Source organism: Gigantopelta aegis, chromosome 10 (assembly GCF_016097555.1).
Source record: "Gigantopelta aegis isolate Gae_Host chromosome 10, Gae_host_genome, whole genome shotgun sequence".
Taxonomy (NCBI): domain Eukaryota; kingdom Metazoa; phylum Mollusca; class Gastropoda; order Neomphalida; family Peltospiridae; genus Gigantopelta; species Gigantopelta aegis.
This window is the reverse complement of record NC_054708.1, coordinates 18,332,596-18,354,138: the sequence shown is the minus strand read 5'-3', so window position 1 is coordinate 18,354,138 and position 21,543 is coordinate 18,332,596. Positions and strand designations below refer to the sequence as shown.

Here is a 21,543-nt window from a genome sequence, read left to right as displayed (position 1 = left end):
AGCCGGTCAAGGCCGGCTCTTTTGCCCACGACAGGCGCGCGCTATAACAGCTTGTTCTGAATGTGCACGTAAAACCCTATGACATGACATGACATGCTTACAAAACATATTATCTAGACAATGTTACGCTTTATGGGCGAAACTTTATTAAAACCTGGAATAAGGCTCGGGTCTGATATACTAAACGTCGTGGTATGTACTGTTCTGTTCGCTGGAAAGTACATGTAAAAGAATTATTACTGTTATTAAATAACTTGTTTTATCAAGTTGTCAAGACTAGCGTGAACAGTATGATAGATGTATCGATACTGTGTAATAGGGAGAAATTCGACGCCCTAAAACCGCCACCTCACCGCAGTGCTAGTGATTGGTCAACGCATCCCAGTATGTGTAATCAGCTCGCTCCAAATATTGGTCAACTCGCCCGAACCAGATATAAATGATAATGTTCTTGCTATTTGTGGTCGTAAATATTTAAATCATTGTTTTATATACATATACATACACACATACATACCTACATACATCTATAGGTCTACACACACAGACACGCACACATACATGCATACATGTATACATACATATATAAGTATGATTTTGTTTTTAATGTAAAATTTGTAATTTAGTCTTCTTTATTTTAATTTTAATTTTTTCTAAATAAATATTTTTTCCCGTTCTTTTCAGTTTTAGGTAACTATGACGTTTACTCCTGCGTTTAACGACTGTGAACGACATTTAAACGTTTGCATTGTAGTTAACTGGTTCGCTAAGTGGTCATTCGATTTAACGTGAAGCGCATAAACCAGTGTAGGAAACGTTTTGTTTTCCTCTCGATTGCTTGAACACAGCTTTGGAGACGCACGACCTTCACCTTCGGTTCGCAATGGCTGGGCAAAGTGGATCGTTTTTTAATGATGTTCAGATGGCACCTCCGATTGAGGTGTTTGCACTTATAGATAGATTTAAGAAAGATGAACATCCGAAGAAAGTTAATTTGAGTGTAGGAGGTAAGATCGTTAATTATGATGGAACCTATTTAATATATTGCTTTTTTTCTCTCAAGGTCACTGTTACCTGTCACCGGCACACTACCCGATTTTGGGCGTAACCTTAGCGACAGGTGCGTCCAGAATCCGGAAGTATCCCTTGTCTACCCCAGTTTTCACCTCCACATACATTTCAGTCTTATTTGTTATTTGAATATGTCACTGTGTCATACTCACTTATCTTTAAGAGTTTAGAATGTTGGTAATCATGATCAGATGTAGCCCGAGTACTCTGACTGTAAGACTGTCCGAACCAAATTGTTAACAACTACAAAAAATTACTCTCCTACCTTTAATTGCCGTTAGATTTCGTCCAAAGTTTGTCCAGACACAAATCGCAAAAAACCCACTACAGTTATACAGATTCCACACACGAGACTGCAACGATGTCGCCGATATTTTCTTTGCTGAGATTGCATAGGGAAAAATACATGCAGTTTTCTGCCGTCTGCCATGTTGTTTGTTTATGGAATATTCTTCAAGAGGGGTGAAAACCTCGAAAGTATGTGACACAATATGAAATCGATGATCTCTAGTGGTATCATTAAAATAATAATAACCAAAAATAATAATAATATGACATCATCACGTTCGCTTTTATTTCATAACATGTTATGACGTTGTTAGATTAAGTCCTATCCTTTCACCCCTGTTAAAGAATATTCCATAAAAAGTCAAAATGGCAGCTGATACAAAATTACATGCTTTTTTCCCTATGCGCTCTCAGCAAAGTCGATATAGATGACATGGTTAGCATCTGGTATGTGGAATCTGTGTCATTGTAATGATGTTCGCAAGAATTACAAAGCTTGGTGACCTATTTCGTGACGTAGATCACGTGATCGCCCACTGGGTGATTCCGCCTTGTGCAACAGTTACAGGGGCCATCTCATACCAAGCGACGTTACAACATGGAAGAGTTGGCTAATGGTTTCCTCTCTAACACAGTGATAAAATTACCAAATATTTGACATCCAATAGCCGATGATTAAAGAATCAATGTGCTGTAGTGGTGTCGTTACACAAAACAAACTTTTTTTAGTGATTGTCGGGCACTTGTTTTTTGAGACGGCCCCTGGCAGACGGAATGGCTGAGTGGGTGATCATGTGACGCATCGTCACGATATAGGTCGGCGAACTTAGAATTCTGCTGTCCGGAGTTTGCCGAAGCTTAGCTGAATGTGGGTGCTGTCGGGTTTCTTTCTGTAGTGTGTGTATTAGTGATTAATATCTTAATTTCTTTTAATCAATCAACTCGAAAATGATCGATGTAAAGGTAGTTCACGTCAAACATAGGATTGTTGTGGTATTAGAGCGGAAATCTTTGCCAACTTTTTGGTTGTCGGGAATTGCCAAAAAAATACATAGCTTGGTCTCTGACTGTAGTGAGAGCGTATTTATGTTCAAATGTCCGTCTAGCTCTCTTACAGTCAGAGTACTCAGGCTATCTGACTGTCGCTTGGTATGAGACGGCCCCTGTAACTGTTGCACAAGGCGGAATCACCCAGTGGGCGATCACGCAATCTACGTCACGAAATAGGTCACCAAGCTTTGTAATTCTTGCGACGGAGTGTCACGAAGCGTAGCTGAATGTGGGTGCTGTCGGATTTCTTTCTGTAGTATGTGTATTAGTGATTAATATGTGGATTTTGTTTTATCAGTTAACTCGAAAATGATCGATGTAAAGGTATTTGACGTCAAACATAGGATTGTTGTGGTATTAGAGCGGAAATCTTTGCCAACTTTTTGGTTGTCGGGAATTGCCAAAAACATACATAGCTTGGTCTCTGACTGTAATGAGAGCGTATTTATGTCCAAATGTCCGTCTAGCTCTCTTACAGTCAGAGTACTCGGGCTAGGTCAGATGTAGCCCAAGTACTTTTGACTGAAGGAGAGCTAGAAGGTTAGGTCCTAGAAGTTATACTGAGTATAAGTTCTTTTACAGTCAGAAAGAAATGTTTTATTTAACGACACACTCAACACATTTTGTTTACAGTTATATGATGTCAGACTGTCATATGGTTAAGGACCACACAGATAGAGAGGAAACCTGCTGTCGTCACTTCATGGACTACTCTTTTCGATTAGCAGCAATTTTTTTTTTTTATGCACCATCCCACAGACAGGGTAGTACATACCACGGCCTTTCGTACATACCACAGCCTTTGATATACCAGTCATGGTGCACTGGCTGGAATGAGAAATACCCCAGTGGGTCCACCGATGGGGATCGATCCCAGAATGACCACGCATCAAGCAAGCACTTTACCACTGGGCTACGTCCTGCCCCCATTACAGTCAGAAACCAAGCTGTATAATTTTCTTTCAATCGCTGCCCACCAAAGAGTAGTCAGAAGATTACCGCTCTAATACCACAACAACCCAATGTTACATTTACATTGATCATTTTCGAATTCCTTGATTTAAAAAATCCAGATATTAATCACTAATACACATACTACAGAAAGAAACCTGACAGCACCTACATTCAGCTAAGCTTCGGCAAACTTTGGACAGCAGAATTTTCACCGACCTATATTGTTATGTAGCATCACATGATCACCCACTCAGCCATTCCGTTTTCCAGGGGCTGTCTCATATGTTAATACAAGAAGTGCCCGACAATCACCCCAAAAAAGTTTGTTTTGTTTAATGACACCACTAGAGTACATTGATTCATTGGCTATTGGATGTCATATATTTGGTAATTTTATCATAGTGTTAGAGAGGAAACCCGCTACATTTTTCCATTAGTAGCAAAGGATCTTTTATATGCGCCCAGTCAGAGTGCTCAGTCTAGGTCAGATTGTGGTGTTAGCACAATTTTTAATAATGAAATGTTTTAATAAGTTACATTGTAGTATTACAGTCAATAACAGGATATTTCCGCTCACTGTTTTGTACACAATAAATATAACATCTTACTAAAGTTTATGTGAGTTGAGTTCTCTACAGATTTAGTTAGCTCGAGTGACCTTTGTTGTAGGGGAGAGATAGAGATGACTGTGTGTAATACTTCGGCAATCATCGACGGTCAAATGGTAGCCAGTTACTGTGTATCAAATACAATTTTTTTCCCTAAATCTGATGTCACAGAGCTTTAGTTTGATTATTCTCAAGTCCAATCATGATATTAAACTTACATGTTGTTAACCAGTACCAATGCTACATAAAGAAACCTGACAGCCCCCCCCCCCCCCCCCCCCATTTGAATCGATGACAAACTGTATTTTCTTTTGGTGACTTAGACAAACTCTAAGATTTAGTCTGATACATGTATATAACTGGAAGAAGATGTGACCAAGTTTGCACTATATTTAACAATCAAAGTCAAAAAATTTCGTCAACTGAGTGTTAAGACAGTATTCTACTAGCCACTGATTACAACATTTTGGACAAATTGTTAAAACATTGATCCATAATTTAAGACAAACCGTGTTTTTGCCGAGTGGAAATTAAAGGAGAGCGGCTGCGCGACCCCCCCCCCACTTGTCCCAAAAAAACCATAAAAGCAAAAAAAAGATAGGATTTTTTTGGTTACCCTATATTGTTGTGTTGGTCGACTTTGTGGAAAGACCTGTGGGTCCTTATTTTGCCCCTTATTATCTAGTACCAAAAATTAGTGCCATTAGTTGAACCGGAGATATAATAGGTCTAACATTTACGGGCATTTGTTTTGCTGAACCGATCAAAGTTTTAATATTTTAATAAACATTTCAAGATATATGAAAAATATTAAAGATTTAAAAAAAAATATATTCCCTAATTTGAGATAACATTTTTCTGCTCTTTTTATTTCCATCTTCTTCGAATGAATCGATCGCTTTGATATTGCCAGCTGATAAAAGTAGTTTCTTTTTTGTAAAGGTGGTGTATACATTATCGTAATATGTATGTGTATGTATTTTGGGGAAGACCTAGTAAGTTGTGTAACTTGTGCCTAATCCATTTGTTCTTTAAACAGCAATAAAATATGTTTCAATCAATCAATACATTATTTGACACACAAGATAAACAATTTTAATGTCAAATATTTCAGAATATTTTATGTTGAACGCCTTCATTTAAGACTTGATCACCACTTACTGGTATCATATTTATGTTTAAATATATTACAGCTTACAGAACAGAAGAGGGTAAGCCATGGGTTCTTCCAGTGGTGAAAGTTGCAGAGGTTGCCATGGTTAGTGATCCAACATTGAATCATGAGTACCTTCCTGTAGCTGGGCTTGAAGATTTCCGTGATGCATCCTGCAAGTTGTTGCTAGGCGCTGATAGTCCAGCAATAGTAGAAAATAGGGTGAGTTCTTTCACTTAACTATAATCATTAGTGTTACTTGTAAGAATTGTATTTGATACATACATGGTATAATGTGAATTTTAATAATAAAAATAGAAAATAATTATATTCATTCACAAATTTATAATACATTGTATATAAGTATTCAAATTAGTTGTGATTATTTTCTCTTGGATATGTAGAGATGTTTAGTTTTACTAACTATACTTAATATGTACTCATAGCTAAATCACAACCTTATGGGTATGTACAAGAAGAAGAGAAACACAGCACAATACATTTACTCAATACTTGTACAAGCAATATTGTAAAACAATAAACACAAAAGACTGCCAACTGCTACAAAACAAATTATAACAAAGAATGTGGACAACATGCTTCTTACTCAGTACTGCTTTCTATTTTTAACTGGCTAATCAAAATAAGGGACATTAACTGTTTTGTAAAGTTCCGATAAATGTCAACCACAAGACAATAGCATTTTTCAATATTAGCATACAGGAACAAAACAGTTGAGACATTATGAACAAATAGCACAAGTGTTTGTCTTTATTTCTTCACATTTGTTGGAGTGTTGATTGAACCACATCTGCAATTACATTCATTACCGTATTTGACCGGAAATAAGCCCAGGGGGCCAAGACAACTCATTGTGAGCTTGGCATGGGGTGGGCTTATTCCCAGACAAGGGGCCAGTTTTGTTGAAATTTTTTTTAATAATAATAATTAAAATAAATAATATTTAAATGAACTAGGAAAAAAACAAAAAACGTTCAGTAGCACATCTATTAATTAGTGTTCCATTTGTTATTAATAAATAATAATTGTTTATTAATTAAATTGGGTTTTTTTTTACTAGTATCTAATTATCAGAAACACACCTTCTATGTTACAATTACTTACCAGTGCTGTTTATTTACATCCAAAATTTAATGCTGAGAAGACTTAAAACAACAGCAATTAACAACAAACTCAATAGCCTATACACACATTTCTGACACGGGCAGCTAGCTTACACTGCAAAGAATTGTCAATCTAAGGTCATTGTTCTTAGCCAATCAGAATACGGTATTTGCTTAATTAGCATTAACTGCGGGCCCAGTGTGGTGGTAAAAATAGACACTGGTTTTTAGTTCATACTTGGCTTGGATACTTCAGAGAAATACTGCAGGCATGAAATTGAAAACAATGTTACACACTGTTATTGTTAGACTGCTAAATCTCACTGGTGGTAAAATATTGTGTTACATTTGTGTTTAATTATCTGCAGGAGGTATGACCTTTTAAATGAACTTTGAGCAAACTTGCAATTTCATGTTATTTATAAGGTGACGAAGTTGGGGGTGGGCTTATTTACGAATGAGGGCCTAATTTCTTAAATGCTATCAAAACGGAGGTGGGCTTATTCAAAGACATGGGCTTATTTCCGGTCAAATACGGTAATAGTGTGCACCATGCGATTACCCGTGGATAGACCTAAAAGAGGTGCGATTGCAGTAGAGTCACTCAGAATGGGATACTATTAAGTGCTAGACTGCTAATATTCTAGTGTATATCAAAATAGAATTCTGCGCATGTGGCAATTAAAAAAAAAAATTACCAGCTGCCAAAATTAAAAAATGAGAGATGGCTGCATTTTCAATATTGCGAAAAGTTACTCCCACGAATAACACCCATTTTACAGTATTTACTGAGGTAAAGGCTTTTGTGGTATAATTCCAGTCTGTACTAATATGACAAAAGTGACAATACTGTCAAAAAACAAAACCAATAAAATGTTGCACCATTTGAAAATTAATTTAAAAATAAAACTCCACCAAGCAAAGTCAAAGAATTCTCCCCTAGCTTGTATTTTATTAAATTATGCATAAGAAAAGTGAATTCCAATAATGGAAACAATGAATTAAATCCATGGATGGTTGTAGGGTATTGCAGTAAATTAACTGATGTGTCTGAAGAAAATGTTATGATCCTTAACTCGACCTAACACAATTAACACCAATCTTCACATACATAGGTTTACTATAGTTCGTTAAACATCAAAGCTGTTAACTGGATTATAATTACTGGATTGTTGTTTATCCACAGAATATGGGCAACCTATAAAATAACTACACAACTCTGACAGCTAACTCTAGCTCGAGCTAAGCTAACTCAAGATTGCGTATATTACATTGGCCATCTATGTTCATACTTACGTAATCAGATGTGATAATATCCAGAGGAGTTAGTGTCTTTTATCGTGACAGTTTACATTAAACAAACACATTCAGTCTTGATTATTGGCGTGGTGTTCAGTTTGGATGGGTCTGCTGTTTAGAAAGATACATTTAAAGATAAAAAGATGTGTAAATCATGGAACTGTGAAGAATGTCTGGTTTTGAGAGGATTTCATTTTACTAAGGATCCTACATTGAAGGGTTTTACTGTATATATTTTCATGGTCATGGTCATGGAAAAAAAAGTTACGTGCACCATTAAAATTCTGCATGCAACAAAAATAAGGCAACTTCGTTTTGGGTTTTTTACGAAGCTATTCGGAATTATTCGGCAATACCTATATTTATTTATTAACAGTACCGGAACGTTATACAACTGCGTTTATTACTGATTCTTGATCAAATTTGAAAATTTCACCCAACGTAAATGCCTTACAGAAATCTATAGTAGGCCTATTACAAAAACGTACGAATATTTGTGTTTTGTATTAAGTTATCAACTTTTTTACGCAATACACAGTACTTGAAAAATATTAGCATGCACCGCGTGCACCCAGTTTTAAAAGTTACATGCACACGCAAAAATCAGCATGCACCGGTGCATGTACTAACACTGCATTTCAAGCCCTGTAGTTGGACTTCATAAATTATATTATAATGACCCAGTTCATTTATTATTATATTTTTTTAAACAAATATCTAGGTATGCACATTTTAATCTAATAGGGAGGATAGGTGAAAAGGATGTGCACATCAGGCAGAAAGTATGAACTTTGGTATATAAGGGTTTCAAGATATGCTGAATCCAAATTTAACGAGAAGCAATAATTGATACAGTCAACTGCATATGTTGTTCAAAATTACCATTGTAACATGTCTATTTACCAGTTACAACTTACAAAATTGAGATTTTTTTAAATTTTATTTGTGAGGGTTTTTCTTTTTTTAAGAAATGTATATTCATAGACATGTGTAGTGATAGGTTTATTTTTCTAGTTACAACTTACTTGAGTGACACTATTCTGGCTGTTTACAGACACAAGGTGTGCAGTGCTTGGGAGGAACAGGTGCCATCAGACTAGCAGCCGAGTTCCTAAAGAGAGTGTTGAAGTTTGACACAGTGTTTGTCTCGAAGCCTACATGGGGTAAGTAGTAACACAATATAGTAGTAATAGGCCTCCAAAATATAGTCGGATGTTTTCAAATATTTGTCAATCTGCTAATGACTATAGGATTGTCAGATTTGTCAATTTTGTTTTGAGATATTTTACCAAAATATTCAGATATTTTAATTTAATTTTATAGGTAACCACAAAGGAGTATTTAAGGCAGCTGGATTTAGCTCGATCAAAGAATATCGCTACTGGAATGATGCAAACAAAAACTTGGACCTTGAAGGAATGCTGCAAGATCTCAAGGTTCATCTATGTTTATCAATATCTTCTTAGTTAAGGTTGACGGCAGTCACTTTTCACACCTTTGTTTTGGCTTAGTACACAATACATATAACATATCTAACTAATTACTTATATGATACATTTGACAAATAGTACTTTTAATTTTGTCTCAAATTATGAAAAATAAAAACATACCAACATGTACACTGTGTTGTCACTTATCGGAACTATTTTGACAGAGAAAATATTTCATTTTAAGGATGATGCAAAAATTCCAATGCAAAATTACCTGGAAATAACTGTTGCACCCGACTGTATTTGAAAAAAAAATCTTGTAATTAAAAAATCGTACTACATGTGTATTTGAAGTGAAAGTGAGATATGTGATATTTATTTTTCGAAGCCAAAACAAAGGTGCGGAAAGTGACTCTCGACCATAAATCAAGGTTTGGGGAAAATATTCTGAGGTTTGAGATATTTGTGAAATGTATACTTATTTTATTTTAATTTTAATTATTTATTTAAGTTGGTAACTACTAAACATTTTTACCACACTGACAATCATGAGCTAATTTCAAACTTTTAAAAATAATTTTTGAGAATCAAAAACATTGATTTTGATTTATTTTTAATATGAATAGAATTTATGGGTGTTGACTTTAATAAATTTCAGGTAAATGAGAAAATAGTGTGTTAATTTTGATAAGCTTATCATTTCTCAAACTTGAAGCTTATTTCTGTTCATGTTGTTAAGCATATTTTGCAAATTTGTTTGTAGAATGCCCCAGAAAAGTCTGCTGTGATTCTGCATGCTTGTGCTCACAATCCAACAGGTGTAGATCCAACAAGAGAGCAGTGGAAACTTATAGCCGATGTCCTTGAGGTAACATACATGTGCAACAAATCAGAATAATACTGCCATAAATAGAGATTATTATACAAGGTTATGTGTCGTACTGATTTTACGAAATGAGTGTCAGCATTATTGTATTACCCAAGCAAGAACGAGGGTAATACATGAGTCCTGACACAAGTTTTGTAAAATCAGTACAATTCACATGCGAGTGTAACAATTTCTTTATTATCCACATTATCCAAAATATTATTTTCGTGAATAACGAGCTAGAACCATGTAAAAACGTTTCGAACGTAACTAAATGGAGACTATGAAACGACGTCAATGACCTTTTTTGATAAGTGTTTACACTGGGGAAGCTGCATTAAGTTATGACGTCGCTTCACAAAATTACGTTATTCGTTGTGCATGTGAAATCATGACACACGTGTCATACTGGTTATATTTTCCTGAATATCTTGAACTATGTGGATAATAAACCCTATTATATCAGGGCACAATATTTCACACAAACTCTGGTTCTGGTTCTGGTATCGGTTACCAACTTTAAAATTATGAAAATGACTAATCAGTTATATGGTGAATTTTTATGTTATTAAATTAAAAGCTGCAAATTTCAGGATCATTGGACATTTATTTTAATCTATTCCTAATATGTTGTAGACTGATTTATGGACATCTTAAAAACAAATCCTATTCAGTCTGTCTCTTTCTTTCTTTCAGGCTAAAAAAATATTTGTTCTCATTGACTGTGCTTATCAAGGTTTTGCAAGTGGAAATATAGATAATGATGCTTTTGCTCCAAGATATTTTGCTGAAAGAGGATTTGAATTTTTCACAGCTCAGTCTTTCTCCAAGAACTTTGGTTTATATAGTGAGTTTTGATCCTAGTTTAGCAAACATGTTTGATTACAATATTGTCAAAAGTAACATTTGGTTAGGATAGTTTAGTGTATCTGCATTGCCGTAGGTAGAGAGCATCACTGATGGCACTTTTGTGCCGCCAGTAAAGCTTGTCAACAATGGTAAAATGTATACACATTATCTGCACATTTGAAATATGTACATACACCAAAATAACCTTGCAGTCATGTTTATTTGCCAGTCAAGCTTGTCAACAGTGGTAAAATGTATACACATTATCTGCCCGTATTTAACATCTGCACATTTGAAATATGTACATACTCCAAAATAACTTTCAGTCATGTTTATTTGCCAGTCAAGCTTGTCAACAATGGTAAAATGTATGTACACATTATCTGCCCGTATTTAACATCTGCACATTTCAAAAAATTTAATTTGAAATATGTACATACACAAAAACAATCTTTGCTGCAAATGTCACTTTTTATTAGTCCGTCTGTGATGGGTTGTATTATGGTATGGCGTTGTCCCCGTCTGTCCGTCTGTCTGTTAACTTTTGCTTGTCCGGACCATATCTTGCATACAGATGCATACAGGACCATCAAAACTCACATGTAGGAACAACTTGGGATGGCGGTGTGTTGTGTACAATCACTGTGAACTACTTTTCACGGTCTACTGCACATAACAGTAAAATCCTTGTCCAGCTAATTTCTTAGTGGTTCTATACAGTGCTGTCCGGTGTATCAGCGCACCTAAGCATTCAAGGACCATTTTCTATGTGAACACTGAAATATTTAATAATATGTGTCTCTCACCAATGAAGCAGTGCATAATCTGAAATACACTACAAATTGGTTTATGTCTGTAGTAAATAAATATTTTAAAATGGTGTATAAATATAGGCACCCCCTTGTATCCAAAACGATTTGCATGTCCGGTGATTCGGCGCAGTAGGTGTGGATCATTGACCCCGCTATTTATAGACTGCCCTTGACCTCACTTTTAGCCCATAAACGCTACACTATTGTCCTAGAATTATTTTAGTACTTTTTTGTTTTGTCTTGTTTTGTCGGTAAAGATATTACAATGAAAATGAACGATCACACATGACCCATCTCGTGATCAATTTCGGAATTGTTTTCTTGAGTGGCACAGTACTGCAGATGCATACATGTTCATTGTCATGCATGGCTTAACATGCCTACATGGATTTTATTTTTCTCGGGCAGATTGTGCACACACTTGGATCTTATTTCGATTTTATTTTTTTATAACAATGTGACAATTGTAAACTGGAATGACTGTCAATTAAGGTGTAAAACTTTCATTTTGTTTGCATTTGTCTGTGTTTTCCGTTTCAGTTTAAATAAAAATAACCGAACAAAAATAATTACTGTTTACTATAATTTTTAAAATGCGGGAAAGGTGTTTTTAGACTGATTTTAACATTCTTAATATCAATAAGGCTGACCTACTTCGCGTTTGTATACACGAAAACAGGTGAATGATTTATTTTGAAATTATGATATAATTATTGATAATTATAAAAAAAAAAAAAATTAATTACACCCTTAACAATAAATATGTTGATACTTGATTAACCATTTAAAAAGGAATTGAACTTTAATTCGTTAAAAACACCGACAACATCACAACTTGCTAACCATACCTTGGCAAAGTACCAAGTGCGCCGGACGCACCAATACACTGGACACGGTTGTATTGTTAACATTACATGCATAAACTGTTTCTATGCCAATAAAAATGTGTCACCAGAGTACCCATGCTAAACAAAATTTCCCTTTGTAATAAAGAACAATAACTTCATTAATCAGACAGCACGTTCTCCAATGGATACAGTATCATCTGTATTTGGTCCAAAACAAACTGTTCATCCATCCCATTGCAAAAATTTCACATAATAGACTACTTTCACATTCCTATTGCGCATGCGTGCAAAGAGTAACGTCCCTTGACGAAATAGTCTCTATCACGGCTAATAACAAATTGGAGGGCGTGACAGACAGGTTTTTATGGGCGACTTGAGTAGCTTCGCACGAGATGTTAAACTCTCGCAACTAACATGTACATATTTCGAATTAGATGCTATAATGGCCGAGAAAAACGGTCCGCTGAAATTTACAGCGGAATGGTTCAAATTAAAAAGTAGAATGTGTTTTGTTGCATTTTTCTTAGTGTCTGTCTAATTGGAAAAAGTAAAAAAAAAAAAAGATTTTATGCTGTTACATGTATTTCCATATAGTGGGAATTTAAAAAAGGGGGATTTGGGGGGGGGGGGGGAAGGTAGGTGCCGTCCTGTTTACCCATACATACGTTTTTATACAGTGTCAACACGAACGCATTGAGTATTATACAAAATATATTTATTTTCTTTACTGTTAATGTGTTTTCTACCATATCTAAGTATATAAAATACTAGACTGACCTGTGTAGGAACGACCTGTACAGAGCCGTCATCACTATATATATATTTATATATTATTATTATTATTATTATTATTATTATTATTTAAGGAGTGTCTGTTATTTCTTTTACGTTCATCGGGGTATATGAACAAAATAAATCATTCGTAAACTGAATCAGCGAAGCCGTTCTCACATAAGTTTGCGGATGATATTTTTTTTCATACCTAGATGAATATAAAATAAATAACAGACAATACTTATAATTAAATTTGAAACATACTGTGTAATAATAACATTAAAAGTTCATATATATATATATATATATATACACACATATGTACATATATATATATATGTACATGTACATGTACATGTACATGTACATATATATATATACACACACAGTGCTGTCCGGTGTATTGGCGCACCTAAGCATTCAAAGACCAAATTCTATGTGAACATTGTGAAATACTTAATAAAATGTGTCTCTCACCAATGAAGCAGTGCATAATCTGAGATACACTACAAATTGTTTTATGTCTTTAGTAAATAAACATTTTAAAATAGTCCATAAATGTGGACACTTCCTTGTATCCAAAACGATTTGCATGTCTGGTGATTCGGCGCAGTAGATGTGGATCTGTGATCCCACTATTTATAAACTGCTAATGACCTCACTTTGTAGCCTATAAACGCAACACTATTGTCCCGGGATTATTTTAGTACTTTTTTGTTTTGTTTTGTTAAAAATATTACTATGAAAATGAACGATCCCACGTGACCCATCTCGTGATCAGTTTCGGAATCGTTTTCTTGAGTAGCACAGTACTGCAGATGCATACATGTTCATTGTCATGCATGGCTAAGATGCCTGTACATGGACTTGTTTCTCGGGTAGATTGTGCACACACGTGGATCTTATTTCGTTGTTTTTTTTTCGGGGTTTTTTCCGTAACAATGTGACAGTTGTGAACTGGAATGACTGTCAATTAAGGTGTAAAACCATTGTTTTGTTTGCATTTGTCTGTGTTTTCCTTTTTTGGTTAAATAAAAATAACAGAAAAAAACCCCAAAACCGTTTACTATAATTTTAAAAATGCGGAAAAGGTGTTTTTAGACTCGTTTTAACATTCTTAATATTAATAAGGCTAACCTACTTCGCGTTTATATACACGAAAGTAGGTGAATTATTTATTTTGAAATTATAATGATAATTCTAAACAAAATAATTGTACCCTTAACAATAAATATGTTGATACTTGATTAAACATTGAACATGGAATTGAACATTAATTTGTTAAAAACACTGACAACATGTCAACTTCCTAAGCATACTTGAACAAAATACCAAGTGTGCCAATACACCGGACACGGATATATTGAGTATTGTCCGATGATTATTGTCCGAAATATACATATATTTTCTGTATATACAAAATATATATTTATTTTCTTTACTGTTAATGTGTTTACTACTATATCTAAGTAGAGAATACTAGACCACCCTGTGTAGGAACGTTCTGTACAGAGCCGTCCTGACTACATATTTTTTATATATTTACACACGCACACGTTCAGTGCCGTATTATCCATAAGGCTGACTAGGCTGAAGCCTAGGGGCCCGGCAAGGATTAGGAGGCCGTCAATTTTAGTTTGCTGAGATCGAAGTGCAGGAGGGGGCCCCGAAGTACCTAAAAGCCTAGGGTCCCAGCTATGGGTTAACACGGCACTGCACACATTATATATTTTATTGAGTATAATCCAAAATATACATATATTTTCTTTATATACAAAATATATATTTATTTTCTTTACTGTTAATGTGTTTTCCACCATATCTAAGTATACTAGACCGCCTGTGTAGGAACGTCCTGTACAGAACCAGTAAGCTTTTGGTCCCTTATGCGTTCACTGGCTTCCCTCCTACAAAATATGCCGAACAAACCCTTGTACTTGCAGTAACATTAAAATAGTTTTTCTACGTGACATGATTACCCACAAACATTTCCGATATCCATTGGCTGGCTATCGATGGAAGGATAACGAATTTCCCAGACATATGCGATTGGAACAGTTAATAATTGAATAATGGCCGTGGCCTCCCATTGCTTTTGCCTCCGAATTTGCATGTAGGTCTATTTTGGCGAGATCTCGCGGTTTGCGTCCTCGAGTAACTCCGCAACGGGCACATGTGCAGTGGAATGAGAAAGAAGTCTATTAGAATTGAATCATATCCATAACATATTTCTTAATATGCCCATCAAACTCCTGATGGGCGTATCATGTACCTCACCAGTACTCTTGTTAAAAATTGCCATAAGCAGACTAAAATTTGCCGTCAGTGAACTGTTTCACCCATGGCAATTCTTTTAAATTGCTGTGGGAGACAAATTCTTACGTTCGCGACCTGCTGGTGTCACTAGATATTTTGTTACATAGTTTTCTAGTCAGGTAACTAGTAGTCAGATTACCTTTTCTTTTCTTTTTTAATGATATGTTCACTTTTTTGTTGTTGAGAAAGTAACTTATTTATACCTTGTTCTAATTAGAAGTGTTACCATCATATAAACTGAATAGTCATTTGGTTTAAATTTGTCATGCTGCATAAACATGAAACAACTTCCAAGATAACACAAATGTGTATGATTTAACAGTATGAATTAGTAGTGGTAATGCATATCCTCTTCCCACGCCTATTATGAATGCATGCCTATATTAAATTTTGGATGGATATATATATATGTATATATATATTTATTTATTTTTGTTAGATGAGCGTACAGGAAATTTGTGTGTTGTGAACCGCAGTCCAGAGATGAAAGCGCAGGTGAAATCCCAGTTGGAGATCATTGTGCGAACCATGTGGTCCAACCCACCTAACCATGGAGCTCGGATTGTAGCATCTGTCCTCAACAACAACTCGCAGTTTAACGATTGGTGTGTGTTTTATAAATACATTTTAAATTTAATATATATTGTTTAATATATTGTTGTAATCCATTAAACACTCATCATGGATCAAATAAATTTAGAAATAAAGCGATTATTAATTTAATTTTATTAAATGCATTAGTTTATTAGTAATAATTATTTAAGTTTACAAGAAAAAAAATTGATATTAATAAGCACAAGCAATGCACAAACATATTGTGGCACTACCAAACCCATCAAATTATCGATTCTAAATCTTATTCGGTTGACAATATTGCAAGAGAGTTTAAAACTACATTCCCTGGAATATTTTTATAAGTGTCAGTATGTGTTGGTGGTCCGGGTATGCATCTTTGCAACACATAAGGCTCTTGTTTGAGTTTACCCTACCTTTAATGTATTCCTTAAAAAATAATAATACATATTTAAAAATCTTTATAAATAAGTTTTAATTATTTTAATTTTCTATATTTCCAGGAAAGAAAATGTGAAAACTATGGCTAACCGAATTCTAAACAACAGAAAGCTTCTCTACGACAAACTGCGAGCAAAGGGCACACCAGGAACATGGGATCATATCATTAACCAAATTGGAATGTTCAGTTTCACTGGCCTTGGACGTAAGTCGTTTTCTCTGATGACACTAAAACAAAGTTAAAGAAAGGATGTTGGGATAATGGCACCCCAACACATAATGTACATTTCTTAGGTATTTTAAAATATTATATTTTTAAAAAATTATTCTAATTTAAAAAAATAAATGATACATTTATTATCCCAAGCACAATCTGACCATGTCAAAATTGGGGAGCTGTGACATCGTTATTATGGCAGTTGCAAAATATTTAGAGGCAATTTTTTTTTAATTAAGTTCCCAAAATCACAAATCATTGATTGATGGTGCACACTGATGATCAAATAACAATCTTTCACTAGATTGCTGGGATTAATCATTGAATGTTCATATTAGCAGTTTGATTTATCGACAAAGTATACATAGAGATCTAGCTTCTTAAGCCAAGGGGTGGAATATAGGTCACTAGTCGCCTGAGGTTCAATGGGTCAAAGGATTTGAATTTCCTTGTTTCACCCATTTGTGTTTTACCATATCATCCATTTAATTGATATATCAAATACCATGGTATGTGCTGTCCACTCTGGAATTATATATAAAAGATCATTATAATCAAATTCACAATATCCTTGGTACATAATCAGTTTCAGATAAGTGCACCACAGTAATAATGTTTGGTTTGTTTAATTCAGCTGTAGCTGTGTTTTTATTCCAGCGCGCCAAGTCACTCACCTGATCGACAATTACCACATTTACTTGATGAAGGAAGGCGGACGCATCAACATGTGTGCCATCACCTCCAAAAATGTGGATTATGTTGTCGAGGCCATCCACGATGCTATAACAACAGTACCTAAAACATAATAACAGAAATTAGGTGTTGATAGTCTGTGAACAAGAGTTGTACTTTCCTTGTGAACAAGAGTTGTACTTTCCTTGTGAACGCAAGTTGTACTTTTCTTGTGAACAAGAGTTGTACTTTCCTTGTGAACAAGAGTTGTACTTACCTTTCTCACCCACTGAACTGTAAGCAGAATCCTGTTTTGGTGTGTTAGGTTTGCACACCTCATTAGATGAGATTTATTTCATATTTCATAGACAGTACTGATAAGCAGGTATAGCAGAATTGATTTGCACCCAATAAAGATGACCCAGTTACGAAATCTGAGGGAACCGGAAGTCAGTTCACGTGATTTTTACCTAGGTAACCAATTGTTCGGTTAAGTGAATTATATTTGCGTAACCCGTGGGTTACCTGATCGGTTACCTCAAAATTACGTTGAAATTATATTTTAAATACATAGTTTTTAGCTGAAACATAAAGTTAAAACAAATACAAAAGAAAACATTTTACAAAAAAAAAGTCTTTAATGCTTGCTAAAGTTAACAATATTATAAAAGAACTGAAACAAAATACAGGGGCGTAGCCAAAGGCGTGCTTGAGGGGGGATATTCGGGGGGCCTCCCCCTGTGAAAAGTTTGAAACTCGGGACGCCTGTAGATGCAATCTCAGCCTTTTTCGAGTCAATTTTAAGAGGATATTTTATAGAACAACTACAGACAGCCTCGACATATTCCCGGATTTTGTTTTTGCATTACGCACATGCGTACTGTGCGTAATGGGCACTGCGCCTTTGAAATATATACATAATCATTTGGAGGGATTCAGTTTTGCGGTGGCTATGCTACTTTCACTTTATCGATGGTACTTCTATACTACAGTGATGTTCCAAATGTTAGTTTTTTTAAAGCTCATTATGCGATGTTTGTATTTTTCAATTTTTGTGACACTTTTGGATTCCTGTTAAAACTGTTTTTAACATATGTAAAATTATAGGCAATCCAATATTATGTCTACATATATTCCTTTAGAGATAAAATAGCAGCAGATAATTTAGCCGTCCCCAGCGGTCTGAGCACATTTCTTTAAAACTTTTGGCTCGATTCTTTACTGAACATTTACTTTAGACTGGTTGCAAATTACAACTGTTAAAATATAACGTATCAAGTATCTAAAATTCAGCCTAAAACATTTGTCGAAATACTAGTAGTATGTCTGCGTGAATAAACGTTATGTAATGGTGAAGTTTGCAAGTTTTAATTTTTGAATGTTTACAGGTCATGATGTAACCAGTTTGCGGTTCGTGTAAATTTAACTTTGCATAACCGACACGCGAACAGAACGGCTGTTCGCGTGAAATATTGTGCCCTGCGGTTATTTAATAAAAGTGATGGCTGTCAGATGTGACGTTTTCTGTTATTATCCTTACCACTTGACCTCTGTATTATAGGGGACCATGTCAGACATGGGGACTGTTTTAACCTTTACAGTACAGCTAAACCTGCTGAAGTGGCCACCTGTGTTTAGTGGTCCACAATCATCTATTAGAATGCAAATTTACCTGTATTAAGTAGTCGGCTCTCTCTAAAGGCAATTTTCTTCCTTTGGTACAAGCTTAACAAAGGTTTAACTGTAGTTTTGTTTTGGTTGTTTACTCCTTTGCTTGTTATAACTATAGATTATTTTGAATGGTAAGAAAAATATTTTGAATTAGACATGTGTTTTGTTTTAATTTCGTTGTATTTTGATGTGATGTTAAAATCTTTGTAGAAATTACAGATGTAATACTGGCTTTGCCATAGAAATAACTGTTTTAAATCACCAGTGAAAATGACAATATTTTCCATAATGTATCGCCATGAATGGTAATTTGTCAACCTTTAACATCACCCCTTGTGATAACTGAATTTTTAAAAACTGAATTGTTTTAAAAATAACAAACCTCATATTTATTCTTCACCATTCTTCACTTTTGTCTATTGGTGAAGAAGGGAAATGATGCATTTAAAAACATGACTTGCTTTAGTATTACAGCCACAATACTTAGTTTGAATTTGCTTTTTGCAGCTAATAAAGTGCTGTGTCTTGGCACATGTTGCTATGCATTTAGTATTCAGTGGATTGGTAAACTGTTCTAATTATTTGATATAAATTTAGCATCTTTTGTTTATTGTTTATTGGTATGTTACTGGATTTACACTTTTTAGCTCTTTCAGATTAAATTCTGAAACTGTTGAGTGATACAACATCAAATATTTATTTTTATGCCATTACATATGCTGATGAATCAATAAAACATTTTAAGTTATAGTATTGTTCATACTGTTTTTATGTTGTTGTTTTTTCTACAGTAAAAAAATAGAATATTTAAGGTAAATACTAGTATATGAATATTTTTAGCGATATCTACTAGTATTTACTGTTGGAAGGAAGGAAACACATTTTATTTCCGGTTATATGGAGTCAGACATATGGTTAAGGACCACACATATATTGAGAGAAGAAACCTGCTGTCGCCACTTAATGGGCTATTCTTTTCGATTAGCAGCAAGGAATCTTTTATATGCACCATCCCACAGACAGGATAGTACATACCATGGCCTTTGTTACACCAGTTGTGGAGCACTGGCTGGAACAAGAAATAGCCCAATGGGTCCACTGACGGGGATCGATCCTAGACTGACTGCGCATTAAGCGAATGCTTTAACACTGAGCTACGTCCTGCTCCCTATTTACTGTTGGTCTTGCAAATTTCACATGTGATCCTGTAGAATTAAAGCATAGCTGTTATTTCTTGTGTGAAACTTAAAACGGATGCTATAACAATTACCACAAGAGGGAATATGTGTTTGCTTTTAGAATATGTTTAATCTTTTAGAAACAAATCTACAAGACCGTCTGTGGTACCACACTTATAATGAAAAGGTTATTTTGTGGTTCTTTCCAATCAAAGCAACAAATTTATTATTTTCTTTTCAGTAATGCAGCTATTATGGTGTGTTTAGTGTATTCCCTGTATCGACCTGGCTCTCATAATATGCTGCTAAATTTGCTAACTGAGCTGTCATCTGACTAATGTCACTATTAATCGCCAGTGATTTGAAAAGAATTTGAAAACATTCGGGATTATGTCAAGGGTATACAAAATGATTTGGGTGAATTACAAAGTATGTCGAAAACGAATTTCAATATAAAATTTTATATAAAATTTGTTTCAAGGCGAACAAAACACTGATGGTATAGCCATAAAATCTGTTTATACTAGTATACAGAGTTTAGTACTGCACTTTTCCCCCAGTTTTTTCAATGTTGATATAGACCAACAAGTTCGCCAATTGCATAGTCTCGGCCAATATTTTTAGAATTTGTATACTCTCGAATAAAGCTATAAAAGGAGAAGTGTAATTGGTTGATATTTAAATTGTTATTTATAGATGAAGTGTCACCTGGATATGGGAGTCCACGCAATGCTGTTAGATCTACTGGTAGACCAGTATAGCTAATTTTAATAAGATTGTCCAATAACCGATGATTAATTAATCAATGTGCTCTGGTTGTGTCGTTAAACAAAACAAACTTCTTATTCTTGTTCGAACCAGTTCCCAGCGATCCTTATATTGTTGTTTATGCCGTGGGGAGCGAAACTTCTATTTAAAGCTTCTAACAATTGCGTGACGTCATTTCTGATTGTAAATTAAAGACAATATTGAGGTTATGACATATTATTTCGCCTTCATGTAAAATTCTTTAATCTCATTGGTTGTTTGCCGTTGGACAAATCCTTTATACCCCTGTGGGCGGAGCCAAATTCTCTTATACCCCGTCTGTAATTTCCAACAGTTTCCAGCCACCCCAGTTAATGCTAAAGCAATAATTAGATTATAAATAACATTGATAATCAATCAAATATACATAATTAATTTTATTTTTACTATAAAATACATTATTTCAATACTTTTAAAAGCTGCAATGTTAAACTCGGCCACCTAATTACGGTCGTGGTGTTATTGTATTAATGCGCGATTAGCAACAGTTGGTTTTGGGGGTTTTTAAAAATATTTTAAATTTTGTTACTACATACATTT

At 34.7% G+C, this 21,543-nt stretch overlaps 1 protein-coding gene and 1 long non-coding RNA gene across 2 annotated transcripts; one reads left to right on the top strand and one right to left on the bottom strand.

Moving 5' to 3' along the window:
• The first annotated feature begins 849 nt into the window (after positions 1-849).
• Positions 850-17,915, top strand: LOC121384155 (aspartate aminotransferase, cytoplasmic-like). The gene is made up of 9 exons (XM_041514411.1): positions 850-1,007; positions 5,165-5,346; positions 8,602-8,710; positions 8,871-8,983; positions 9,741-9,845; positions 10,542-10,692; positions 15,884-16,049; positions 16,521-16,663; positions 17,333-17,915. Exons 1-9 carry the CDS (start codon positions 884-886, stop codon positions 17,479-17,481), a joined length of 1,242 nt encoding a protein of 413 aa, XP_041370345.1. The 5' UTR covers positions 850-883; the 3' UTR covers positions 17,482-17,915.
• Positions 16,475-17,472, bottom strand: LOC121384156. The gene is made up of 2 exons (XR_005959352.1): positions 17,350-17,472; positions 16,475-16,686 (listed from the first exon to the last, which is right to left on the bottom strand). It is a non-coding gene; the product is annotated as an uncharacterized LOC121384156 (long non-coding RNA).
• Positions 17,916-21,543: the final 3,628 nt, after the last annotated feature.

Bases quoted from the DNA above. Each gene is read 5' to 3' on its own strand.
- LOC121384155 (XM_041514411.1), top strand. From the start codon at position 884: ATGGCTGGGCAAAGTGGATCGTTTTTTAATGATGTTCAGATGGCACCT. The intron at 8,711-8,870 runs GTAAGTAGTAAC...TTAATTTTATAG, and splicing joins TGTCTCGAAGCCTACATGGG to GTAACCACAAAGGAGTATTT. The intron at 10,693-15,883 runs GTGAGTTTTGAT...TATTTTTGTTAG, and splicing joins CAAGAACTTTGGTTTATATA to ATGAGCGTACAGGAAATTTG.